This window comes from Gadus morhua, chromosome 3 (assembly GCF_902167405.1).
Source record: "Gadus morhua chromosome 3, gadMor3.0, whole genome shotgun sequence".
NCBI classification, from domain to species: domain Eukaryota; kingdom Metazoa; phylum Chordata; class Actinopteri; order Gadiformes; family Gadidae; genus Gadus; species Gadus morhua.
The window spans coordinates 9,107,831-9,135,483 of NC_044050.1; the positions used below are offsets into that span (position 1 = coordinate 9,107,831).

Consider the following 27,653-nt stretch of genomic DNA (forward strand, 5'->3'; position numbering starts at 1 on the left):
GACCTCTGGGCTTTGGCGGGGGAAGCGGATACCATTAACTTTAGTGTTCTCTACCGGCCCCTAGAGGTTATACAGGGAAGAACATCAAGCATCAGTCAAAATATGAGGGACTACAAAAATATCACGATATCTGTTATCTATTTATTTTAATCATCTTTATTATTATTATTATTATTATTATTCACCGCATTTTATTGTATATTCAATTTGTAGTTATTGAGAAATATTAATAAGGGAGTGTCTATTCATACTACTTTTAGACTTGGCCACACAGTTAAAAACACCCTACATAAATATACACCAAAAGGTTGTTTATTTACATCATGTAAAAAGAGTGTTTTTATGTATTTTATTGTTTTATTATTGGTTAACACAATAAACAAATCTTTGTGTTGTAAGAAAATGTACTTTGCTTGCATTCATTTAATTAGTCTCATCAGTGTTAGCTACAGTACACATGTAGTTGTGTGTTGTATAATAAAGAGTTGGCATGAGAGTTGGCATGAGAGAAATTCTTATTGGTGAGCAGTAGGCAGAGGACGTAGCAAAAGCAAAAACTTTGTAAGTCGTTGTTCTTAGTCAGTGATAGAGTTTACATGGATGGATCTCCTGTATCATAAAGTTTCAAATTCAGTGCCTCCCTGATATTCAGAGGACAAGCCCTAAGAATTGGAGAATACTTAGGCCTACACATCAGATCTCAATCTAGCAATAGTCAAAGATTAAAGTAAACTGTTTTACTTGCATGTTGAGGAGGCTAACAATTCAAAATAGTGTAGCTATTCCCAATGTTATCCTAGGCAATCATGGGTGTTTACTGTTTACAAATGTATTTGAGGAGTCTGATCACCACACTTAAAAATATGCTGTGAGGGTTACTTGTCTGGAGCAGTTTCTTTATTTTATTTACATTGTGTGACCAATATGCCAGGGTAAATGCACATGGGTGAAAATAGCATACATTGATATTTGCACTGGGGGGGGTATTAATATAACACATTTCTGTGTGTATATACTGATAATTGTACAAGGCTACAAATAGCATTTACTTCTAATTGCACCAGGGTACAAATAGCATATACTGATAATTGGACCAGGGGTGCAAATAGCCTCACCCTTTTTCACTTCATGCTATCTACACAAACGGTCATATGAAACATCATATGTATGCTGAAACTCCAAGGAGTCCAATGAGACAAGACCTGTCATTTTGTGAGCTTATCTCGATGAACACTTTTCCAACACACACACGATTCAACCATTACAAAATGTATCAGAACAACTCAGCTATTTTTTTTTTATCTCAAATGTATTCAAACTTTAGCTATTTGTTAGCTAATCTGCTTCCAACCATTCTAAATGGTGTGCAGGTTTTGTTTACATTAGGTACTCCATTTAGGCTTTAGAACTCTGTTTGAATCTTTTCACTTGATCATTCCACAATTCTTTACTTCGTAAACTATGTGGCTTTATTAAAACATATTGTGGCGAGCAGCGCGGGAAGGACTTGTTCAGAACACTGGAAAGCTATCTCATTGTGTTGCGACAGTAACGATATCTATGATATTATAACTCTAGTTCTATGATTGTAGGCATAGCTTTCTAGTTTCCAACCTGCTGTACCCTCCAAATGCTGAAAGAATAGCGTGGTGGATGCGGTATGCGCCTCTTTATATACACGGTGCCGTGGGAAAAGTGGGCGGTGCCCACGTTGATTGGTGCATATTTGAAATGTTCAGTGCACGGGACAAGCCCATTTGGCGATGCCTGGACGGCTACGCCTACAATCATAGAACGAGAGTTATAATATCATAGCTATCGTTACTGTCGCAACACAATGAGATAGCTTTCCAGTGTTCTGAATGCGTGAGCATCAGCAGACTGCAGTTCGCTTAAAGGCCCACTATGCAACTTTTTTAGCCAAAATTACATTAAGTATGCAGGTTGAGAGTTATGCTGATGGTTCTGCATCCATTTCTGGGTCGATGGTGGGTGTGTCATTTACCCATGTCGCCTCTCCAGTGAAAAAGCGCATATGCAACTTGATCTGTTCGGACCGACACAATCCGGATGTGACGCAGCGGAAGTATCCTCGAAAATGTAGTCAGATTGTAGTTTCGAAAATGCTTTACGGCACAGACACACACCCAAACATGGCACCGGCTAGATATAAACAGCCAGTTGCGAGGCAATTGTTGCATTCATCATGGATCAATCGACTAATGGTACGGCCACACCAACCGCGTTACTCGCGTTGGATAACGCGAGTAACGAGCCTAACCTGACGCTTGATCATTGTGTGTCACAAAAATGGTTCAACGCGCCTGTGGCTGCGCTAGAGTCCGAGGTAGGAAACCCAAACGCCGCCGTGTTTGGGTGCATGATAGAGTTTAGATCGGGTTAGATTAAATAATCTCGGATATAAATAACGATCTCATCTCATCTCATCGTCATCCGTTTATCCGGGGTCGGGTCGCGGGGGGAGCAGCTCAAGCAGGGGGCTCCAGACTTCCCTTTCCCGGGCCACATTGACCAGCTCTGACGGGGGGATCCCGAGGTTTTCCCAGGCCAGTGTTGAGATATAATCTCTCCACCTAGTCCTGGGTCTTCCCCGAGGTCTCCTCCCCAATGGACGTGCCTGAAACACCTCAAAAGGGAGGCGCCCAGTGGGCATCCTTGCCAGATGCCCGAACCACCTCAGCTGACTCCTTTCTAAGTAAAGGAGCAGCGGCTCTAATCCTAGTTCCTCACGGATGACTGAGCTTCTCACCCTATCCCGCGACGCCAGCCACCCTTCTGAGAAAACTCATCTCGGCCGCTTTTACCCGCGATCTCGTCCTTTCGGTCATCACCCAACCCTCATGACCATAGGTGAGGATAGGAACGAAGATCGACCGGTAGATCGAGAGCTTTGCCTTGCGGCTCAGCTCTCTTTTCGTAACAACGGTGCGGTAAAGCGAACGCAATACCGCCCCCGCTGCTCTGATTCTCCGGCCAATCTCACGCTCCATAGTACCCTCACTCGAGAACAAGACCCCGAGCTACTTGAACTCCTTCACTTGGGCTAAGGACTCATAAATAACGATAATCGGGTTAAATAACTTCACATGGTGTGTCTGGTGTGTTTCCAGCATTCGTAGTGTTGATCAGGAGAGAAATAGTCCGCCAAGACGTTGAGGTTGCTTAGCAACCAGAGACTCTGTCCATGCAAGTGAACGGAGCGTTCACTCTTCGTCATAACTATCAAACCGAACATCCTTCACATTCACCGAGCGAACATTATGAAAGTAAAATGCACATTTCTCGCTAAAAATGTTTCCATAAACGCATTTAATGGCGTAACTATGTTACTATTTCCACCCAGAATAAAGAAAGATGTCGGCCGTATGCTTCTGTGCAAGGGTCACTACAGTAACGAATTGCTTTACGGCACAGACCCCCAAACACGGAACCGGCTCGATATAAACAAGTAACTAATGCCGCTTTTCCACTGCATGGTACCAGCTCGACACGACTCGACTCAGCTCGCCTTTTTTGCGTTTCCACCGCGAAAACATGGTATCTGGTACCTGAAGTGGCTGCTTTTTCTAGTACCGCCTCGCTCTAGGTTCCAAGCGGCTGAGCCGATGCTAAAAGGTGACGTCGGCAGACGGCCGGCCACTGATTGGCCAGAGAGTGTGACGAAGTCACGAGAGCGACATGGCAACCATGCTGGTAACAGCCATAGCAGCGCCGCAGCCAACATATTCCACTTCTTCAACATGCCAGCTAATAATACGAACACGAATACCATCGCATCGATGTTCTCCATTGTTGTTATGTGGGTTCTGTCCATGTGTGGGTTACGTAGGTGTTGTTTGCGTCGCATACAAAAATACGTCACGGCCCTTTCGCGCAGCCGACCCCGCCCACGTCCCGGAGGTACTATTTGCGGTGGAAAAGGACCCGCGCTGCTACCGTGTCGAGTCGTGTCGTGTCGAGTCGAGCTACATGTGCGGTGGAAAAGCGGCATAAGGGATTGTTATATTCATCATAGATCAGCCGACTAAAAAGAGACAGAGAAACCCAATGTCGGAGGAACAGAAGAAGAGAAAAGGGAGACTGACCGACAGAGAGGCCAGACACGAGTAAACGTTGGGCAAGCTTTTCAGGAATGGCGTGAACTGAAAGAAAAAGAAGACTGCAAATCAGACGCCGACTCGGCCGTGTTGCTTTTGAAATTGAAAGTACCCTTGGGTGAACTTTGTCTTCGTGGTATTCTTGATTCTGATTGTCTCTGTACAAATGTGTTTGCTCAACCATTTAGTTGTGAGCCCTGTAAAAATTGTTTTCTCGACCGTTTTGTTGTGAGCCCTGTATGTTTCTAGCTTGCTTGCAACCATATAAACACCTTTGTTTCCATGGGTGTTTTGCTGTTCGTCTGTCCCTCAGATACAGACTGAATCCCCGAATCCAGGTTCTTGTTTATTTCGATTATTATGTTGGCCAAACCTCTTACACTGATTGTTCTGTTCAACCTAAGATAAAACAATTATAACCTAGGGTATAAATTCTCCCCGTGAACTATAAAAAAGGATGGATTTATGTTTATTGCAATGCAAATACACCCTTTTAAAAATGTATAACCTTGCCTACACTTTATGAACATCTACTTCGGACATGGCTCCACGCATTCGCCGGCTTCTTTGAAAACAAATGCACATGGCTCGCGTAGAAGTGCATGGGGAAGGGACGTCAACGAGTTGTTACGACAGTGTTGTGAAATATCTACTACGAAGCTGTAGGGGGCGCTGTGTAGAGAAATGTGCGTGCCAAAACCAAGAAAACAGCGAAGATATTCCCGAAGTTGCATAGTGGGCCTTTAACATATAGAGGGGTCAGTAATGAGAAGACGCGTCTGATTCCTACATATAGTACCTTTTAGTTATTCTCATTGTATTTATTGGGCCTCTTATTGCGCAAAGAACAACTGAAAAGAGTGCAGTTGTTCTTTGGTGGTGCCCTGAGGAATCAGGGCACCAGGTTTATTTCTGTCGATATGTCTATTAACAACAAATTCCCTAGGAAACCTTTATTGTAGGGCAAGGTACTGTGAGAGCTGGTGGAGCTTTCCTCGTAGGGTCACATTACTAGGTGGGACTTGGTGTGGGGTGTTATGTAACTATACGTTTGTTCTTCTTAAGGTCATGGCTTTTCAGGGAAACTGTATCCAGGCTTTTGTGAAAAGGAAGTCTGTAGAAACCCGTGACTTAATATCAGCAGCAGATCAACAGGAAAATAATATTTTTTCTTATGTTATGTAAATTACATGTGAGTTAATGTTAATTTGTCTTCATAGATAGATGTATTTACTTCTGCCCCCTGCAAAATGTCATCTATTTAATTAAAGCACTTTGTAAACTTTGTTTTTAATGGTGCTATACAGATGTTCTTATTGTCTTTCAGAACACATTGTATAACCTGCGCGGTTCTCAGAGTCCATTGTTATTTAAATGTTACTTGACTATTCAGGATGTCGCTCCTCAGTTCCCCCTCCCCCGTGTTTAATACCTTTACTTGTCTGTTATCTAACTCTATTGTTATGTAAATGAGGAATTGACCGGTTAATGGTATTTTTTGGTGAGTTGTCCCTGTTTATACTAAGGACCCAGTGGCCTAATGGATAAGGTATCAGCCTCCGAAGCTGGGGATTGTGGGTTCGAGTCCCATCTGGGTCTAGTTTTAATCAGTTTCTAAATAGTTGACGATGACTATCTAAAACGTACTCAACCAAAGGGATACAGATTCAACTCTTTAATTACGAACGTTGACATCGCAGTGGTACCCGTAATGATTTATCTTTTTTTTTTACATAGAAAAAACGGTATTATCAAAATGGTCATTATAATCTGCATTCTTATAAAATACGTCAATGAAACACAAGAGATTAATTATAAATGTACATTTGTCATTTAAATATAGAAAACTGGGACACAGAGTGAAACTATTTTATTATTTGCCAACAAAACATATGTTTAAGGATTTATTCACGAACAGCAAGTCACATGTTGAAGCTCTTAACTAGGAAGTGCGATAATAAACATTATCATTGCTTCAAAACTATTCCATAGCTGAAATAGCTATAGTAACTTCACAACAAATTTAGTTAATGCAATTATGTTAAGATTTCCGTTTCCTCTTTTCCGATTAGTGTCTGGAACAGAGATCTCTTGTTTGGGGAACATATCATTTTAGGATGTTTAAGCATCCTTTATCCAAATGTCCTAGCCCCTAAATGCTGTATCGGTATTTACCTTGGGTGGCTTTGGATTAAAATCTTTGTATTAAAAGCAATGATTCAATCGCAAATGTCTAGTGTTAGCGTCGCTGGCAGTATTGAACGTGTTAGCAATTTTCTTCCCGACATATGTTGCTGAGTATATTAAATACATATTATATTAAACCTAAAACTTTAAATAATCTTTTTATTAGTAGCTTTGTTCTTATTCTGTAGCAATGTCGAGCAAAGATTTGTTCTTATCACCGACTGATGATGCATATATTATGATGATTTATTTATACATACACAGGCCTATATATGCCCCATCTCTGGAGCGACTCAACCTATGACGTAAGCTCCAGTTTGACTAGGCCTCCTTCACTTTGTCGTCGTATGAACCTTGACCTTTGTAGGCGCCCACGTATCCACTGGTGTCTGGAAGCTCCTCCCTCCCGGCCTTGCCCTTGCCTTTTCCGGACTCGTCAAAGCGCTCCTTGTGGGAGCCCGTGTACTTCGTAGCGTCCGTCAGTCTGTCCACCGCTGCGGCCTTCGCCACTTTCTGAGGAGTGGAGCACAGATAGGCATTCGGATCATAAGGCTGTAAATTGCCTGATTGCGATCTGAAATTTGATTCTGTAGAATGGTGTATTGGAACAAAACAACATTAGTTTGGGGTGTGGTGATAGAAATGAAGCCCCTGAATCATGCATGGTATTTGCATATATATTAATATATGTGTATGTGTGTGTGTGCGTGTGTGTGTGTGTGTTTATTTGTGATAGAATAGTCAGTCCCCCTGGCTGGTTCAGAATACAGAAAATCATGGAAAAGCATGGACTGGATAGAATGAAAGTGGTCCAACCCATGAACTCGTTTCAATAAGCTCAAGAAGGTCTTAATGTAAAAATAGGTATTTTTGTAATAAATCCCAGACTTGAAATTCCGGAATCATCAGAATACACTCCTCTTTAACAGACTTGAGTTTGAGATCATGTCACTGAACGGCTGGGTGTAACATTACAACTGCAGAAAATACTGAAGTATCCCCAAAGTACTGACAATCACATTCTCAAAGTGCTCGGTCATGACGTTCACGTGCTCTGTTAAATCTCCCAAATAATACTTAACCAGCTGCTGGATTCAGAAACTGCCTTTTTCTGGGAAGCCATTACCATTAGCCAAAATTAGAACAGAGATTCATAAAATTATCTGGTTCTAGACAAAGTCGGGCCATTCCACAGATGAAGAGCTTAGACACTTAAGACTTCTCCCTTCTCCATAAGACTTGGTCTTTGACCAAAAGTCCTGTAGCAGAGAACCTGAGGAACCTGGTGGTTGCAGATCGTAGGTCAGAAGTAGGCCTATGAATAAAAAAATGCACTTATTCAGAATCATAATCCTTCCACCTTCCTGGCTAGCCAAAAACCTTAGCTGCCTGTTCCTGAATTAATTTCACCATAAAAGTAAAAATCTGCAATCAGCAATGCTGCTCACCCAACTTTGTTTGGATAAGATTGTGTGGGAACCATGAGACTCAATCAAAACACAAACTGGGGCGAGAGAAAATGGCTGATGTCAGCTTTAAGAGAGACCAACTAACTAAAGAGAGAAACAGACTAAGAGACCTTGAAAACCCATAGCACAGCCTGCACCGGCTACTGGAAGAAGCCCATCATTGTCCTGTGTTTTTCCCGCTTCTACTCACGGTGACGCCCACGTTGGCGGGCCCCTTGCCAGCGATGAGGCCGTAGAGCAGCGGCAGCGCCTCCTGCTGGTCCTTGCCTCGGAAGCGCTTGGGCGCCAGCTCCACCAGCGCCTGGTTGAACTGCTCAAAGGTGATTATGCGCGCTGTTTTCGCCCTGCAGACACACACAACACACGTAATAAGTACACAAGGATACATGGGTGGATCTCGGTCAACCATAAGGTACGCAAATGTTATGGTACTCAAACAAAATACCAGCATGGGCACAGAGACCCGGAGCGTACCAATGGGGGCTGTTTGAGGCACTGGTATCGATTGACCTTACTGAAGACGATGGAATGACCCTTACTTGACCTTGGTGAAGACGATGTCAACGTCCGTTGCCGTGACGTTCTTGCCATCGATGACTCGGCAGTCCTTGCAGAGTTTGGCGAAGTTCTTCCCATTCATCTCCTTCCCGGTAGCCTTGGTGTCTCCGTGCACCGCAAACTTCTTGAAGGACACTTCGGCCTCCGCAACTGACGCTGAGCTCTCTGCCATGCTGCTCACACAGACACAAAGACACACGCACACGCACACACACACACACACACACACACACACACACACACACACACACACACACACACACACACAATCTTGAAGTCATTTTCTCAACATGTGGTCTGGACCTACTAAAAGCTCTCAAACCATGTACTGTACTCTCAAACCCTTCTACTGTCAAACCCTTCCCCTTCTGCTGTCAAACCCATATTTTATCTGTGACTGTCGCCTGATCCTGTCCTTCCGAGCCAATAGTCGTGAGGCTGTCCTTCAAGACTTTACTGTACGGTGCAGCTAGATTGAGATTTAGGGACCACGCAAGTGTCTTTATTTGGTTGTTAGGCTCCCTGGTGGTCAAGCCCCTGAAGTCCTCAGTCTAACCTGTCGGCATCCTTAGGCAACATGATCTAACCCATACCTGCTCGTTATATTGATGAGTTAACCAAGGTGTCTTCAGATAAAAGCCTGCTAAATATCTGAATAAGAGATCCATTAATAAGTCATGGTGCAGCCGGTCAAGTGAGTGTGGTGACATACCTGGTAGGATCCTGGGTTCTGTGGCAGGCTACGCTCTGAGGGTGGAGCCCTGGTCTGTTGTTCTCCTCTTCCTCCTTCTCCTCTACCTCAGGGTCCTCTTCACCTGTCGCCTGCAGTGTCAAACAATGGCTAAAGAGAGATGGAGAGAAACGGATTGGAGGGCAGAGGAGGTAGAAAGAGGGAAAGGCAGGCAGGGGTGACTATAGGGAGAAGGCGGAGGGAGCGCGTACAGGCCAGTACAAACCATGACATCATCTCTGCGGTGGGTGTAATCACTTTAACTTCCTCTCCCCCTCCCTCTCTCCTCTTGTTTACTCTCATCTCTCACCCTCCTCCTCCTCCATCGGTCCTCTCTTTGGTTTCCTCATCTCTCCTCCCTGCCTCCCTTTCGTCTCCTCCATTGCTCCCCCTCCCACTCTCATCGCAGTCCCTCTCCTCTCCTCTCTCCTCCCTCCTCTTTCCTCCCTTCTATCTGGATGTCCTCAGACCTTGGATCGTAGCTGCATCCACCACACCCAATTTTCTCCATTTCTCCCCCTCTCTCCCATGTGACAATGGACGCCTTGTTTACAGTGATGAGAGCAGCCAATGGGCAGAGGGTTTGCCTCTGATGTAACTATTTTGACCTACAGCCAATACAACAAATAAATACGAACCTTGTGTTCTGACTCTCGTAGCTCCGCTGCTTTCTTTAGAAACCGGGGCACTTAGCACTTCGTTTGTATTGGCTCCAATTGGTTATGCCTTGACTCGTACAATGCTTTAAATGAATGGGGTATACTAGCCTTTATACATACAGTACATACATTATATGATCGCAGGACACGTAATTTATGACTGCATGTTTCCATGGTCGTTCTGTGAATGAATCGCATACCAAAGGCTTGTATGGTGGACTGACCGGGCAGAGTACCCCCTCTAGTGGCTGATTTGTTTAACTTTTCCTGAATGACCTGCTGCTCAGAGCCGACTAATGTAGCAGTGGGTACATTCACTTTAACTTTCCGTCCGGCTGTTTTATATATAAAACACTAAACCCTCCCCTTTATCAACCAATTGGCAATTAGGACCCCTAAAACTCAAACCATAGCCAAGCCTCACCTCAACCCTAGAGATAAACCCCCCTACTAAAACCCAACCCATAAACTGCTTACCCTAAACCCTTACCATAGACAAACCCTCAAACACCCAAAATAAGAACTAATTCTAACACTAGAACAGAGAACTAAACCCTGACGCCCAACACATTGGACTGACATATCCTAACCTCAACAAAAATCAAACCCAACAGATAAGAACCCCAAATCCAGACCCCAAACCCTGTAACCCCAACAATTAGTAACCTTTGACCCTAGAACCGAAAACAAAACCCTCATAAACGCTGACCCTAAAACCTAACCCAAATAGGATTCCCTAACCTAAAGCCAACCCTAAGAACCAGAAACCAAACCCTGAAACAATAGTTTTTTTGAAATAGTTGAAAATTTGCTTTAAGTCTCTCCCTGTCAAGAGCAGAATGTTCACACAGGTGTAGAAAGGTCATTTTTATTTGCCATGAAAATCAATGTAAGGACAGGGATTTATTTACAACATGATTTCGAAGCAGAATAAGCAGCATTGTTATTATATTTACACAGGGAACACAACGTGGCAGAAGGCATTACATCATACATCCACCAGGTTGCGCTGTGGGCCTGGACTCCCTGTAGACTATGGAGACACTCTGCCCAGCAACTGTCTTAGATAGGGTTAGATAAGGCCAGTCATCGTGACTATTCTCTCTCTCACTCTTTCTCCACAGAAACACACACGGCCTCACCTGGTCCCGATTAATCACGATCCAACCAGTTTAATGTTCATGTCCTAATTTGGGCAAAGGGGTGAACCGTTAACATTTTGGCATGTGTTGACCATGGTTGGGAAATCCGCTGCTAGTACACAGGCCATTAAAGAGGACGATATTAATATTCCATTAGGTTTAGTGTGGTTGTGGGCCTGTACTGCGCATTTCACAAAACGTATAAAAAATAGATTCATATATTTAAGGCAGCGTCGACTCCCAGGCTTCTGTCCTGACCCGACAATCTTTTTTTGAAGTGAAAAAAAAGGTCAGAATTTCAGTCTTGTATCCGACGTCCAGATAATTCTTAAAAGCAGACTGTGCAAAAACAGTTATTGATCGCAAATGGAGTTGCCGATCAGAGGGGAAAGGCCCTAATCATTCAACATCATGTAGTTTATCATAGGTCTATCTTACAGTTTGGTTATGTTCCTCAGTGCCTCCCACTCCCCTACGGAATACCCCCCCCCCCCCACACACACCCCCATAGTAAGTACCTTCTTAGCCATACCAGTAACAGAAATGTGTTGACGTTGAACAACCACCCGTCCAGACACACAGTAAAAAAACAACTTGAAAGTGACTTGGTAAAAAATGGTTAAAAGCGCAGGTGGGAGCAGCTTTAGGATACCACAAGGTCCGCCTCCACCGACCCCTCCGTCTCTAGGAGAAAGGGAGGCAGGGGAAGATTCTCTCAAACGTTCCTCTTATTTTTTCCCCGTCTGCTCATTCGCTCATCCACCTGCGATGGCTCCACTAGTGAAGGGGATTCTGGGATGGGCGGGTGGGGTGATGGCAGCAGGACCTCACAGGGCGAAGATGAGGATGAGCACCACTAGCATGATGGCCACCAACACCCCGATGGCACACCACTGTCTCCGGCCTGCAGGGGGAGGCAGAAACAAGAATTTTCTCAGCAAATTGCTCAGCTGAAAATAATGAAAATAATAAAAAATGTGTGTATGCATGCTTATTTATGTGTGCGCGTGCATGCTTGTGTACTTATGTGTGTGTTTGTACGCATGCTTACTGCTGGTCATGTGGGAGACCTTCTCCAGCTTCTTCAGGACGCTATCCATGCGTGAGGACGTCTGGTCCATCTCGTCTCCAAAATCTCCCAGCATGCTGAGGGGCACGCAGACAGAGTCAGACGCAACAGACAGTCAACCTACACATAACAGCGACCTGCTGGTCTGTAGACCTGTTCTGTGGGAATGATACTTTTGCGTAGCTACGCAATGGATCTCTATGTCCCCCAACGGCGTAGGCATCAGAGGGAACGCACTGTATAACTGTACCGTCACCGTAGCAACGGCAAGTGTGTAGATTGGGAACAAAGCCAGACAGTCTTTGGACGGACATCCTACACTTATGAACTGCCATAACAAAAACAAATCCTTACAGTTTGACTGCTGCCAGCTGTTGAAACTAAACAGGGATGTACGCAAACCGTGGTGCATGCTGGGATGGATAGTGAATGTCCGATAACACGGCGGCGTAGCCCTTTTAGATTATTCTATTAAAGCAATTCTATTAAAAAAAATGCGTCGTGGGCTGAGAATTGGGGGGAAAAGTGGTGGCCGTTTCATCCCCATGGTTACGACCCATGCCAAATTATGATACTTTTTTAGTACCGTCGTTGTGTAACTGTCGATGAGAAATATATTAAAGGGACTCTTACCTTTGTTGCATTTTTACACTTTTTTTGGATAAGGTTAAATTGGTATTAATAAGGTAATAACACTCTAATATGCAAGACAGACCCACCAGGAGTAAAAACAAACAATTATTTTACTCTCATAATATTTAGTTAAAACTTCAACCAATAAAATTCTTCGGACCGAATGACCTTATTGGCCGACAGACCTGTCTGTTTGCTGCATGGATATATAACGTTTTCCGTCTGCTTCTTGTGGCGCATTCGGGCCCGCGTCATCAAGGCGCGTCCTCAACTAGAGGGTTTGTTTTGATTCCACGGCAGACAGTAGCGAGTAGCGACTGACGATGGCAGACCAAAGTGGTCCACGGCGTACTGAAACTGCACCATTCAGTCCGATTAGGGGACTCATCTCGGACTCAGACTCACAGAGTTACCCTCCTCTGGAGCCTCAGGAAGACCTCCAGACTGTTGGCCACCAACTGCACCATTCAGTCCGACAAGGGGACCCGATTCGGCCTCAGAAGCCAAGTGGTCCCGCTCCCCTGGATGATTCTCAGGACCTCCAGACCGTTGGCAACCAACCGCACCACTTAGTCCGATTAGGGGACCCGTTTCGGACTCAGACGCGAAGTTGTCCCGTTACTCTGGAGCTCCGGGAAGACCTCCAGACCGTTGGCACCCAACCGCACCACTCAGTCCGATTACGTGACCCATTTCGGACTCAGACGCGACGTTGTCCCGCTACTCTGGAGCTACAGGAAGACCTCCAGACCGTTGGCACCCAACCGCACCACTCAGCCCGATTACGGGACCCATTTCGGACTCAGACGCGACGTTGTCCCGCTACTCTGGAGCTACAGGAAGACCTCCAGACCGTTGGCACCCAACCGCACCACTCAGTCCGATTACGGGACCCATTTCGGACTCAGACGCGACGTTGTCCCGCTACTCTGGAGCTACAGGAAGACCTCCAGACCGTTGGCACCCAACCGCACCATTCAGTCCGATTAGGGGACCCATTTCGGCCTCAGACGCTACGTTGTCCCGCTACTCTGTTTGTAATGCTCATACACCTTTCTTATACTCAGTGGGACCACTGTCCTTCAACATGGGGCCTCAAAACGGTATCACACGAAGCCCATAAAATTACAGTGAGCCACCTGCTAAATTTCTTGTTTACTAGACCCCTGGTAGATATTATGACCCCTGGGAGTCTAAACATAACCGATGGGAGTCTAAACATAACCCATTGGAGTCTAGAACTTTTGTACTGTAGCGACCCTGGGACAGTTAAATAGTTTGTGTGTTATGTGTTACATTATATTTCGTTGTCCGCTATGCCAGTTGTTCTATGTGCATGTATTGTAATGTTCTTCTTGTCAATCAGCGTGGGGGCGAATCATTAGGTCAGCTGGGGGAGGGCCTTGGAAGAACAGGAGGGTGGGGGCCTGCACGCGAGTGAGACCGTGTTGGGGGTTGCCGGGGTAACCGGGGTTTGTTTTGTGTCGGTTTTCTGCCGTTGGTTACAATGTTACGGGTTTCAGTGACCTGGTTTTGGTTCATTAAAACTACCTTCAACTACTAATGACTCGACATCATTATGTCACCGGCGAGGTCGTTACAGTACTCTAAAAAATAACGCTTAGGGGGTGGAGCATTGGAGGAAGGCGGGATGATTTGAATGTGCTGTAATTCTCAAATGCAACAAAGGTATGAGTCCCTTTAAGCGATGTTGTATAATGAAATCCGCCACACACAATAGCGTTATACTATAGGTGTTCGGGTAGGCCTTACCTTCGGACACGGGTATTAAATAAATCGCTCCTCAGAGGGAGCTTCACTATCTAAATTAAATGTATTATTATTATTATTATTATCCACACACACCGTGGCGTCATACAATAAATGTCCGAAAAGCCCAGCTTTCTCGCAGACATTGCAGTTCACCGCTGCCCAGACAGAGCTCCATACGTCCACACAAACCTCGGTCGTGACCCCAGATTACCTCGGAAAAGGTAGTCTGACGCCATGAACAGAACGCCACCTGCTTTCAGCAGACTGGAACGTTCACGGGGTGTTGGGTAGAAAGGCAAAGAAAACAGAGGATTTTACTCATTTTTTCTCTAAATTGGGGACTTATTTCTCTAACCGTTATTACGTATTTCTTCGTGGAAGGAGGGGTCGAATCCAAAGGAATAGCTTTAAAGAGACTTTATTTGTATAAAGTATTTTCGGTATGGTAAACTGATGCTCTGAAGTAAAGAGAGATTGAAGATGTGTTCTAAGCACGTGCGAGAGTGTTCTCCTAGCTGATCCTAGCCACAAACCCACGTATGGTAATCGCTGCCGGGAGAGTTCTAATGTTTTCGTGGCCAGGTGGTCTTCTTTATGGACTCAGAGAGGACCGGAAGACTTGGAGAGGAACCGGTGTGACGTAATCCTCGGTTTTCCTCGCCTGGTCTGTGATGCTGCCCTCTGTGACTAAAGTATCTATTGCAGCCTTCAGTAATGTCCGGCTTTCCCTTGTGGCTATGTGTAGTATTTACGGCTTATATATATTTGGTCCTACCCCCTATTGGTTAAGTAAGGGAAATACAGCTTGTGTTCCTAAAATACGTAACACCGTGATGGCATTGATTGGTTGGTATGTTAACTATGTTTATGATCAAATAAGACTAATTACTGTGTAAAACCAACCTTGCTACCCTAGATTGTTTTATTTGTGCTTATTTTATTCTCTTTATTTTGCGCAGGGCAGCTATGACGAAACAAGTTGGATAATGTTTGGGTTATTGTTCTTTGTTTGTGCGAAACAAATGTTACGTTGGAATTTCTAAAATGTTTTCGGGGAAGGGAGATGAGTCACCCTGTGTGTGTGTGTGTTTCTGTGTGTATTCCTCTGCGCGTGTGTCTGTGTAACCAATAGCTCCCGGCCAAATGATGAGGCCTCCTCTGCCAGACAGGCTGAGAGACGGCCAATCTGGTGGACTTCCCGTGCTATTCTGAGCAGCGTCTCTCCCTGGAAGAGGACTGAAATACAAAACACTGGCACATGGGCTCTCCATCTGCAGCAAGGCCTGGAGCTGTGCGAGTTGTTTGTGTGTGAGAGAGAGAGAATGTATTATTCCGCGCCTGTGTCTGTGTGTTTAGTATGGTGTGCATGTTCTTTGTCTGCATTCTTTGGTGTGTGTGTGTGTGTGTGTGTTTTTCTTCTGTATGTATGCTACTGTGTGCATATATTGCTCTATGTGTATGCATGCGTGTAGTACTGTGTACTTACACAGCCTGTTCGTCAAGCTCGTCCCCGATACGTCCCGACATGTCTTTAAGAACCCTGATGCTCCCCGACACCAGCTCCAGCTGCTCATCCTGCTCCTGCACTATCAGCTACACTCACACACACACACACACACACACACACACACACACACACACACACACACACACACACACACACACACACACACACACACACACACACACACACACACACACACACACACACACGTTGCGATCAAAATTCGATTAATCGCCCAGCCCTAGCTGAGATAACCCCCATTACGAGTCTCGTTGTGGCAATATCAGAGACGAGGGTCCGACGTGTTATGCGCCATAACACCAACAGCAGAACGGTTATCCAAATAACAAAGAAGTGTACAACCCTTGCGTTACATTCCTGGAGCTCTATATCCTAATAATATCATATAATACACATCATATACATATTTTCACGGCCAAAAGCTGTGTGCGCCTCCAGACGATTATTCACAAACGACTGCGTCAGGTTCTTCCGACGACTCTCGTTCTCCCACTTCCACATCAATGAAGTAGAAGTAGATTGAACCGAGCGCTGCCAGCTGCCGGGCGCTGGTGCTTAGCGGTGGTGGTGCCTCGCGGCAGCGGGCGGCGAGCACCGGGGCTCAACGATGGCTGGGGCTCTTTGACGTCTCTGGACATACCAGAGACGTCAAAGAACAGCAGAACGGTTACCCAAAGAAGTGTACAACACTTGCGTTAGTGTGTGTTATCACACACACACATACATGGGTGGCGCTCGCACGCTCGTAGCTCAACGGCGGGCCAAATTCTCTGGGCTGGCAAGGCAGAGAAAGGGGAGGTGGCATCTCCCCTTAAAACGACATACGGGGAAAATCCAAAACGGCGTGCCTGAGCTTCGTTTTTTCAAAGGCGGAGCAGAATGCCTAGTGCTCGTTTTACAACTAAATTTCTAGCTACTGGGGGAGCATAGGTAGGCTAGGGGAACTCATTAATGTTAGAAAACCACAGAAAATGAAAATTTTCATGCCATGGGATCTTTAACATAAAATCAAAGCAATATTTCACACAATAAACAAACATATTAGATACATTTTATGTTGGAGATCTCCAGCGACCCCAAGGTTGAGGAGCCCAGTACCCTTTTGTCATTTTGACATTGGCTGAGATGTCTGCCTCAGGACATCTGCGGAGGTGTAATTATCAGATAGCAGCGAAAGGCCAGAGGGAGGTGGTGTCTACCTGCTGCTGCTCCTGCTGCTCTGTGATGTATCTGGAGTTAGCGGACACCAGGTGAGCCTCCAGACCTGTGGAGCGCTCTGAACCTGACGGAACCTTGACAAACAAACACACACACACACACTTAGAGGATGTGCAGGTAGAATTCCACATGTATGTGATGCACTTACTCAGAAGTCGTAGGACATGAACTAATAATGTGAGTGTTTGTAGAAATGGACTCCCATTGCACTAGATGTTTGAGAAAGTGTAATCTAGGACACAACAGCAGACATTGTGTGGTCAATTAGACCATTGTTTTTGTGACAACAGAAAACACATCAAAAGCAAAGTGTAACGGTGAGATTTAATTGTGGAAACCCTCCAAGGAAAGTTGCATTGAGAGTGTCGAGCAGATTCTGATCGCGTGCACCGATGCAATATCTTCAATTTTGTGTTATGAAACATAAGGCTGTATGCTTTGGAATGTGCCTGCTGTCATGGTCTTATGAGGACGTGTGCACAAACCTGTCGGCTCTTCTTCTCTGCCTGGGCCACAGCTGTAGGGCTGGACAGCTGCTCCTTCATCTCCTGCACACACACACACACACACACACACACACACACACACACACACACACACACACACACACACACACACACACACACACACACACACACACACACACACACACACACACACACACACACACACACACACATTTAATTCTTTATTTGAATCCACCAATCACATTACAAGATTCAAATATTTCAGAGATAAGATAAGTCATTGTTCAAGGGTACAAAAAACATCTCCTGCGCCACACTGCCAGGCTGCCTATCACTGCTGATATGGAGCAGAACTTTGCTAATTGTTTAGATTTTCTGCTGGAGAGCCCAGCCAGTCTTCACCCACTGAAAACACGGTTGTGGACATGCCCCAAGCTTACAAAAATAAACACTATTAGCTTGCATTGGTAGCCTAGGTCCCTTAGAATTTCCAGAATGGGCTGGTATTTAAGGATTTTATCGTTGAAAGCCATTTCCATGTACAGATCAAATACACAGCCTATCTCAAGTAAGAGCACTTCCCTTCTGTCTCTGTTTAAAAACACAACATCACGGGTATTTGGGATGTTACACATCACATCAATAGAGCTGTTAAACCATTCCGGCATGATGCGTGAATGTTTGTACATGGTTAAATTTTCTAGAGATACTTCCTTAACATTACTGGAAATTAGATCGACAAGTCGGTCATGGCGTGCAATATACAGTCCTTTGTACATAGTACAGCCATTCACAACATGGGCAACTGATTCAAGTTGATGGCCAGAGTGCATTATACATTGTGGATGGTGGTGTGCAGGATACTATAATGCCAGATTGTATTTGGTAGGTAGCACCTGCAGCCTAGCTTTGGCAGTGAAACAGAGGATGTCCTCCCCAACAGCAGCATTTTTGTACATGGAGTGGGAAGCAGAGTGGTCGGCAAAGTCTAGGCATGCTAGCTTTCCCTGCATTCTAAGTCCAGTCCAGTGTTGTTTGGTCTCTGTTTGTTTTATGTTGAGAAGGAATCTCCTTGCTGTAGTGTTCTGTAGTATGTGTTGTGCCTCGTTGTGATATACAATTGCCTCTGTGGTTACAGAAGGGTTGGTGACAACTGCATCAGATGCCTGTGTTGCTGTGTGTGAGTTGTGTTGTGTCCATTCCAGTTTGACTGACATTCTGTTGCACAGATCATTTAGGTCCGGCCAGTCCGACCAAACTCCAAAGCCTGCAGCTTGTGTGTCCAGTTTCCCGCTGCTTTTCCTCCCAAAGCCTAAGAAGCTGTCCTGGCCTGCTTTGGCCAGAGGGACCTTCCTCTTCCTGAGGTCCAGCATGAGGGAAGCTCTGGCAAGCTCTCTGACAGTAGCGTCATCATTGTTGAGCATGCGGAGGAGGTGTGTCAGCCTGGTAGCAGTGTATACCCATTCCACGTTTGGGACACCCAGCCCCCCCTCTTTACGTGAGAGGAAGATGAGGTCCCGGGTAGAGTGTGAGTTCAGCCCTAGCCATTTTCGGACAGCCTGGACTGTTTTATTGTTCATGTCTTGCAAGACATTTTGCAGGATGTGAACGTTTGCAAAGAGGTGTTGAACCTTTGCAAGGGCCACCTCTCTGATAGCGTCCAGTTTCATGACTACATGGAGTGGGGAGGAATCAATTAGATCGATTCTGTTCTTATAGGCACTACATAGCTCCTGTGCCTGCTCCCCCCACTCACCCGCAATGTTGATGTTATGGCCAAGATAGGTGTATGACTCTTGGCGTGAGTAGACCCTGATAGGCTGCCCCATTATTGTGAAGGAGGGCGGTTTGTTAGATTTGGCTTTATACCAGCGGTTGCCACCACTGCGTCGCTCATAAAGAGCTGCACACTTGGTGTGCTTCACCTCCAGCTTTGACCAGTGAAGAAATTCATCTGTTCTGGCCAGCATGTTATGTATGACACTCTCGTCTCTGGAGGACACCTCGACATCATCAGCGTAACCCTGAACAGGGTTTGGGGATCTGATATCAGGTGGTGCACACTGACCGAGCCACTTGAGCCACTGGTTAATGGCAAGGATGAAGTTCACCGCACTCCAAGGGCAGCCTGTTATAATCCCAACCTGGAGCGGAATGGGCTCTGTGAGTTGGTGTCCACAGGCGATCCGTAGCACTGTGACTAGGCACATGTTAGGTACTAATGTCTAAAGTATATCTTTCTCTGCTGCATTAACGATGGCAGTTACAACGGGCGAGATGTTATACTTTGTATGTTTGTTGGTGCGGCATGCCGGCGTGCTGCCTACCGGCGTGACACACACACACACACACACACACACACACAGACACAGACACAGACACAGACACAGACACACACACACACACACACACACACACACACACACACACACACACACACACACACACACACACACTTAAGGCCTTGGGTGGGGCGGTTGCAACAAAACCAGTATTTGGATAATTATTAACCAGGTTGCCAGGACTTCATGCTCTGGCAACATGGATTGTATCTCTGGAAAGTTAAGACACAGTTTGCTAGAAAACTATCTATCTATTTACCGGACGCCTTTATTTTAAGCCACTTAAAGTAAATTCAGATATATTATCATTAAGGAGCAGGTAGTAGTCAAGGGGAATCCTGCTCAAGGATGCTTAGAAAGTTAGGCATTGGATTTTGGGGATTGACCGCAGTACCTTTCGGCTTGGAGTCATTACACTATCCTGGCCCTAGAACTACAACAATATGACAGCTATCAGACCATCAACTGAACAATAATTGGCTGTAGAAGCAGCCTGCAGCAGAACTGGTTTTGGTTGCGTGTTTTCCAAAGGATGACTCACTTCACAACTACTTCCCTGGTAGTTACAAAACAAGAAAACACAGAGAAGGCACAGCAGGCTGATAGGTGTGTTATCTAACCATTGAAAATAACTAAATCACTGGCGATGAGCTACCAAGGGGCAAAAGGCTAAAAGAAAATAAACAAATTCATAATGAATATTTCACCTGACTATATCTTAGTGGAAAGCGAGGGAGCAAATAAATGAATGAATGACATAAAAAGTGAACAATTGGTTTGATGAAAAAACTTTTTTCCCAAATAGGGAGTCGAAGGTATGTCAGGGAGATAGAATGGAACGAATTGAAGTGAGGGAAAAGCCAGATCGCCGAAAAACTAGTCTTGATTCTTATTTTATTACTCATTTTACAACATTAGAGTTGCTCAACGATATTGTCGTTATCTAACTTGTCATGTCATGTGACCTAAACAGGAAGTGAGGTCAGATCCTTTATCCGAGTACAAAGTACAAGTATTAGCTCAGATAATCCAATAAACATCCCAGATAACTATGAGGTCATCTCACTCGATACTGAGATAACCAGAAGCAATATAATTCCATATTCATTGAAGGGAAAGTGCAAAAGTCCTGGGGATATAACAGAGAAACAAATGATTGTGTGCAGCATGATGACAAGTGTCAACAATGACTTAGCGAGAGGGGGCTTTCCCCGGGGCTCTGAATAGACCCAAGCAGCATAACCGGTCTCAAGGTGTACCTGTACAGAGAGCCTGGTCTGTTCCACGAAGGCCCGCCTCTCCTGCAGCTCATTCTCCCCCAGGCGGAACTTTCCCGGATTGGACTCGACGATGCCTGGAGCCCCGGAAGTCAAGGAAACACACACATACATATACACACAGGTACACCAACAGGTACGCGCACACACACACACACACACACACACACACACACACACACACACACACACACACACACACACACACACACACACACACACACACACACACACACACACACACACTTCTGGGCTACATAGTGATTAAACGATTGTTACTTCATTCTTTTATTTATTTGGAGCTGGTCGTGTGTTTGTATGCGTGTGTGTGTGAGAGAATGTATTATTCTGCACCTGTGTCTGTGTTTAGTATGGTATGCGTGTTCATTTTATTGTGTGAAGCACTTTGAGTCTGCCTCGTGTTTGAAAAGTGCTACATAAATAAAGTTGCCTTGCCTAATACACTACGTGATGGGCCACAAAGTCACCCAATGTAAACATAGAGGTGCAAAACAAACTCGGCTTTTATACTACTTCCCGGTTACGGAGCGGGTTTCGGTTGGCATGTCACCGTCTTTGAGTGGATTTGAAAACCAAGACAACCAATGGGGATAAATAAAGTACTAGCCCTCTTCGGGAAGTCAACATGTATGCATTTATTATTATGACGTAATATGTCAAGTCAGGTGACAATAAACATGTGTAATTATGTTGTTGAGGAATATGGAACCAGGAACTCTTGAGTCAGAGGGAGGAGACTAAAGCAGTCCTATTGTCCCCACCCCCTCCTGACTTCACCCCCTCTTTTCCTCGCCCCCACCTAACTCAATAGTTGCCAGGAAAGGCCGTCACTGTTTAACACGGTTCACCCTCACGGGTATATTCCTTGGTCAACCTGTCTGTCTACTTGATAGGAAGTCTGACTATTCCAACTCTAGATTTTTGTTACACTTTCTTTGCTTCAAATAGTGGTCACCCAATCATGTCGCTGAAAGCGAGAATCTGTGAGTGCACAACTCGGCCAGAGACAATCTGTACGCCAGCAACGACCCATCTCCCAATGTTTAAAGCTCTTATGCTGTTCTGAATGTTGTCATTCACTGAGCCACATCAACCCACCCTGTTCTGTCAGTCCTGATGGACACTGAGGGAATGAGAATCTGTAAAGGATATTGATGGTCTCGCTGAGGTCTTCCAGGTCCCAGTCGATGGCCCGCAGACAGTTCCTCAGCTCATTGGTGCTCCAGTCCAGCTCATCCCGGCTCACCTGACACCCATCAACCAATCAATAACAAGGCCGCCATTCAATAGCTTAGCTTAGCACACTGGGAATGTAGGGGATGGACATCTGGATAGTTGTATTTTGATTCATAAATGTTGTTTTCTACTACTGCCACTACTAATACTAAGGCTGTGTATTATGGAAAAAAGCTTCTATCGCGATATGGGTCGACATAAAAAAAAATTGTTTCAAGTCTCAGAAATGTCCAATATTACAGAAAATTATCAGTAAAGATAAAAAGTAAACCACACTGTTTCAGAAATCTCCATTAGTGCAGCCAGTAAACCAATAAGTACAATATTAACATAAAACATCAAAAACAAATATAGAAACACTCGGGTCGTCAGCCGGTCTGATAGAGTGTATGTTGACCCACTGTATGAGTTGTGTAATATAAACATTATAATGAGCGATGTGGTATATGAAAGGCGCCACACTACGTGGGATTTTACTGAGCTAAAATAACAGTAGTAACGATTGAGGGAAATATCTATTGATAGCCATTGTTCTCTCGTCCCCCGATTCATATCGTCATATTGCACAGCTCTTACTATTACTTCAACTACTACAAGTATAAAACTACTATTAAGAGTATGGTTAATCAATTGAGTCTATGCTTTTATTCATAAACTCAATAAAAAAGGTAGGGGTAAGGGCCGGGGGTATGGCAGGATGCCTGCAGGCAGGGCTTATGGTGTGTTCCTGAATCCTCGGACGCCAGCCTTCCGAGTTGCACTTTTGACGTAATTTCCGGTCAAGGAGCATTTATAGCATTCCCGTTCAACTTTGAGAGTGTGTCATAAAATAGGCTATTCGTTGTTTATTGTTAGCTACTAGGGCTGCAACTAACGATTATTTTAATAATCGATTAATCTGTCGATTATTTTTTTAGATGAATCGATGAATCGGATAAAAAAATCAAACATTTGTAATTGCCGCATCTTTATTCAAAAACTGAACATTACTTCAAATTCACATTGCAGACTGAAGTGTAAAAACACCAGGTTATTGCTCCAGCGTCCCGGAACTATTAAAAGTAATATTAATTAAAAGAAAATTAAAAAACATAACTGGGATAACACAAAAAAAAATACAATGTATGATATACATTTATATATATATATATATACACAGTATATAAGGGATGACCATGGTTAACCGATAAGATCTTTAACCAGTAAATACTAACGGTTAAAAATAAATTAAATCATCTTAATTTCTCTCAGATGACAGGAGGCTTTTAATTTTGATTGATATTGATACCATTTTCGAGTGGTATCAAGTCTTTATTGATACCACTATTGATACTTTTCTATTATTTTGTTGAAATAGAACTTGTATTATTGCTTTAATTGCTGATAAGATGATCATAGCTCAAGATAGGACGTTAAACAGGTCATAATTCCATTTTTACTATCTATATTATATTGCTGGGAAGTTTTCGCCAAAATCTCAAAATTCTTTTTTTTTGTGTTGCATTTGAACACATCAATCATATTACTGAGCCGACCTGAACACATCACATTTTACACTGTTTGCTACTTTTTTAGCTAACTAGCTCTATATCCTGCCGATTTTAACATGAATTTATAAACTGGATTACTATTTTTAACTGACGGGACTTTCTACACCGTCCGGTTGTGTGATTAGTACCGGCGCCGCTGCTTTGAATGACTGTTGATGCACGCGGAGCCGAGTCCGAGCCAGTCTGCACACCGTCTGCAGCAGCAGTAGCCGACAGAGTCTTTGGTTGGATACTGAGTTGAAGGAGTTTGCAGCCCTATTAGCTACATTAGCCTCTATAGCAAACCAGCTCGAAAACAAACAACACAACTTTACATTGAACTGCACGCGTGCAATGCATAAATTGGTGACCGGAAAAAGCATTTCAAATCAACATTAAAATGACCAATGTGGTACAAATACAAAGAAAATAAATCTCTTCACGAGCGCAGCCATTTTGTAGAGAGTGTTATCACTGCTCTCGGTCTACTCTCAGAATTCAGAGAGATGAAGACAAATTGGGGGTGTGCCTCCGAGAAATGCAGCAAGAAAGTTGGGAGATTTCCCGACTTGGAAGGCTGGCATCCGAGGAATCAGGAACACACCATTATCATCTTGCTCTAGGTTTAGGGGGGCATCTTTCTCTAGGAGGCCTACAGGAAGGGGTTAGGTAGCATCTTGCTCTAGTATGCCTACAAGTGGATTGAGGACTTTGTGATTCAGACTAGGGCTGAACGATTAATCAAATTCATCGCGATGTAATAGAACGTGGGAGGTAAATCGCAAAGGCTGCGATTTAAAAAGAAAAAAAAGAAAACAAAAGTGATTTGTTACCGTTACTGACTTGAAATCAATACGATTCATTCATTTTACAATTCAATAGTTAAATAAAGAAGTTCATAATATAAATTAATCTCAACACATCGGCCTGGCCTAAAGGAAAGAGCAGTTTTTTTGTTGACTGCTGCCAATGATGTGTTGGTGATATTAAAGAAAGATTTTTTCTAGTGAATAATACACAACATAAGGAACTTAATATATTATAAAAATCGCACATTAAATCGCAATCGCAATATTGGTCAAAATAATCGCCATTCCATTATTTCCCCAAATCGTTCAGCCCTAGTTCAGACCCAAAGCCTTCCAGCTTGGAGATTAACACATTCAAGTATTAGACTATCTTGTGTTCTCTCTTTGGTTTCGTGAACTTACTATCTCGTGTGTGTGTGTGTGTGTGTGTGTGTGTGTGTGTGTGTGTGTGTGTGTGTGTGTGTGTGTGTGTGTGTGTGTGTGTGTGTGTGTGTGTGTGTGTGTGTGTGTGTGTTAGAGTTTAGATTCTCTGGCCGAGCCCGACCCCGGCCGATATTTCCCACCACTATCCTCGGGCCGGGCCTTTGATCGACGATTATTACTATTTTTTTTTATCATCGGTTTATTGGCCTAATCTGAGGAGAAATGTATGCCATAAAAAGAAATATTATAGGCCTTTATTACACGGGTCTTCTCAATGCCGCGGAACGCTCCGTTCACTAGCGTGGGTAGTAGTCGTCCGGTGACTTGTCAACCCCAGCGTCTTCCGTTGCTAAGCGACGTCACCGTCTTTGCGGACAAATTATTTCGCTGCTGATCAACACTACCGGTAACGAATAAATTGTATAAAGACACACCATGCGAAGTTATTTTTTTGTTTTGGCAAGTAGCCGTGTAATAAGCGGGATAATGTGTAGAACGTCGCCGGTCATTATCGAAAATAAGCCCCTTCAGGGCGAATCAGACACCTTCGCTGCGCGTCGGTGTCCTGTTCCCCCTGTCGGGGCTTATTTTCCCGATAATGACCGGCGTTCTATACATTATCCCTTACATATATAATTAGCAGGGTAGGCCTAGTAACAAATGTGTACAAAGTTACATATGTATTAAAAAAAATGTCGGGTTGACATCGGGCTCGGGCTCATAATTACAGTTAATGTGTCGGGTCGGGCCGGGCTCGGACAGAACGTGCACGGGCTCGGGCCTGGTCGGGCTTGATTTTCTGGGCCCGATCTAAGCTCTAGTGTGTGTGTGTGTGTGTGGAGGAATCAGGGTCTACCTGTGTGGACTCCTGCAACAGTTCCTCCCATCTGTCAAACAGCCCCCGTGCACGGGATAGGGCCTTCTGCACCTCCCTGAGAGGAAGGAAGAACACAAACACAAACACACACACACACAGGGGGAAACTTAAGCATTGAATTATCCAAATATTAGGACACCTGCGGCTGTGGGCCTCTGTAAGGGGTTCAAGCAGGGGGAGAAACGCCCCTGGTCGGACCACAACAAACCCTTCAAGGGCTACATTTCACAACCTGCCGCGACTTTACACGGCACTGAGAGAACTGCTTCGACGATAGTAAACAAAATCCCTTTAACCATCAGGGAGTCTACATAGAGAAACCCCTCAAAAAAGAGAGATCAGTGATATTCGCCAACGTGTCAACCGTCTCCCGTTATCAGCTATTGCATATCAACTACATTAAATACCATGCCCTTGTACCTACCTCATGCAGCGTACCTACTTTACCTACTTGAATTCCATGTTTAATGTTCAATCGGTGCAATAATTATTTAAGGAGCCTCTTCATAGATTTACCCGTCTTGCAAATGTTTCCATATTTTGTTGTTTTCTGGAATCTAAACAGAATTCTGAATCTGAAAAAGAATCTGAACCCGAAACTGCAATATGAATAACCACAACACCCAGTAGCACGGATGTAGCTAATGAGTTTAGCTGTAGCTTCGGAGTTAGCGTCCTACTTCAACCTCACAACACGTTAAAGACATCACGCCTCGGCAAAGTATCTCCCACTTGTTAGAGATACATCTCTAATTGATATGAGATCAAACAGTCGGGTATGTTATTCGTATGAGAGATATAACTTACCCCTTCACTACGAAAAACGGATCCTCCAGCGACATGTTGATCCCTTCCACCCTGGAAGCCACGCATGCGCACTATTGGCACGGCGCATGACTACCGGCGACTGTACTGTGACTGTACATCTTTAATGTTCACTTTTATTTAAATAAATTTGTATACAATTTATCTCAAGTCTTTCTCTAATTTGGACATATTTGCCTTTTTTAGGCCTGATAATTGTATTTTTTTAATTGAATGGTATCTTAATATAGTTGTATGATATGTATGACATAATAATATATATTTGTGCCTTTGTTTACATTTATTAATTGGATTGCTTGTGCATCTTGTGCATAGTTAAGGGTTTTGTATTCCATGTAAATATTGAATGTGTAAGTCCTATTTTACAACGATATATGATAGTAGATTCCTGCGTTGTCTTGCCTCCTTTTGCCATGCTAAATTATTCATATTCTGGTTTGATATGGGTTCTTGAATAATGGTGGGAAATAATAATAATGTGCTTTTATAGTCACCCATGGACTCGCACGTTCACCACTGCGAACGATAACACACACACACACACACACACACACACACACACACACACACACACACACACACACACACACACACACACACACACGTCACACACACACACACACACACACACACACACACACACACACACACACACACACACACACACACACACACACACACACACACACACACACACAAACAATGCAAGGCGACAAACAGCTCGTCCACATTCAGGGTCTCTTTATATGTCATGTAGATTACAATA

At 44.3% G+C, this 27,653-nt stretch overlaps 2 protein-coding genes and 1 non-coding gene across 5 annotated transcripts; 1 reads left to right on the forward strand and 2 right to left on the reverse strand.

Annotated features, from left to right (window-relative positions):
* Positions 1–5,644: 5,644 nt before the first annotated feature.
* On the forward strand, positions 5,645–5,717 carry trnar-ccg (transfer RNA arginine (anticodon CCG)). Its single transcript has one exon. It is a non-coding gene; the product is annotated as a tRNA-Arg (tRNA).
* A 245-nt stretch (positions 5,718–5,962) lies between these two features.
* Positions 5,963–9,919, reverse strand: LOC115540381 (tubulin polymerization-promoting protein family member 3). Of its 3 annotated transcripts, none has more exons than XM_030351604.1 (5): positions 9,701–9,919; positions 9,045–9,173; positions 8,314–8,505; positions 7,965–8,118; positions 5,963–6,818 (listed from the first exon to the last, which is right to left on the reverse strand). In XM_030351604.1, the coding sequence occupies exons 3-5, from the start codon at positions 8,502–8,504 to the stop codon at positions 6,627–6,629; spliced, it is 537 nt and encodes a 178-aa protein (XP_030207464.1). In that variant the 5' UTR covers position 8,505; positions 9,045–9,173; positions 9,701–9,919; the 3' UTR covers positions 5,963–6,626. The 3 variants fall into 3 exon arrangements, with proteins under 3 accessions (XP_030207464.1, XP_030207461.1, XP_030207462.1); XM_030351601.1 differs by lacking the exon at positions 9,701–9,919 and adding an exon at positions 9,289–9,408; XM_030351602.1 differs by lacking the exon at positions 9,701–9,919 and adding an exon at positions 9,275–9,306.
* Positions 9,920–10,573: 654 nt separating this feature from the next.
* Positions 10,574–26,977, reverse strand: stx10 (syntaxin 10). The gene is made up of 9 exons (XM_030351605.1): positions 26,870–26,977; positions 26,042–26,117; positions 22,341–22,434; positions 21,150–21,244; positions 17,567–17,629; positions 17,063–17,155; positions 15,825–15,931; positions 11,915–12,009; positions 10,574–11,767 (listed from the first exon to the last, which is right to left on the reverse strand). The coding sequence occupies exons 1-9, from the start codon at positions 26,902–26,904 to the stop codon at positions 11,691–11,693; spliced, it is 735 nt and encodes a 244-aa protein (XP_030207465.1). The 5' UTR covers positions 26,905–26,977; the 3' UTR covers positions 10,574–11,690.
* Positions 26,978–27,653: the final 676 nt, after the last annotated feature.

Bases quoted from the DNA above. Each gene is read 5' to 3' on its own strand.
- LOC115540381 (XM_030351601.1), bottom strand. From the start codon at position 9,365: ATGAGAGTAAACAAGAGGAGAGAGGGAGGGGGAGAGGAAGTTAAAGTG. The intron at 9,174-9,288 runs GTTTGTACTGGC...ATCTCTCTTTAG, and splicing joins ACCGCAGAGATGATGTCATG to CCATTGTTTGACACTGCAGG. The intron at 8,506-9,044 runs GTATGTCACCAC...CTGTGTGAGCAG, and splicing joins AGAACCCAGGATCCTACCAG to CATGGCAGAGAGCTCAGCGT.
- stx10 (XM_030351605.1), bottom strand. From the start codon at position 26,904: ATGTCGCTGGAGGATCCGTTTTTCGTAGTGAAGGG. The intron at 17,156-17,566 runs GTTTGTGCACAC...TTGTTTGTCAAG, and splicing joins CAGAGAAGAAGAGCCGACAG to GTTCCGTCAGGTTCAGAGCG. The intron at 12,010-15,824 runs GTAAGTACACAG...CGTGCCCCTCAG, and splicing joins GAGCTTGACGAACAGGCTGT to CATGCTGGGAGATTTTGGAG.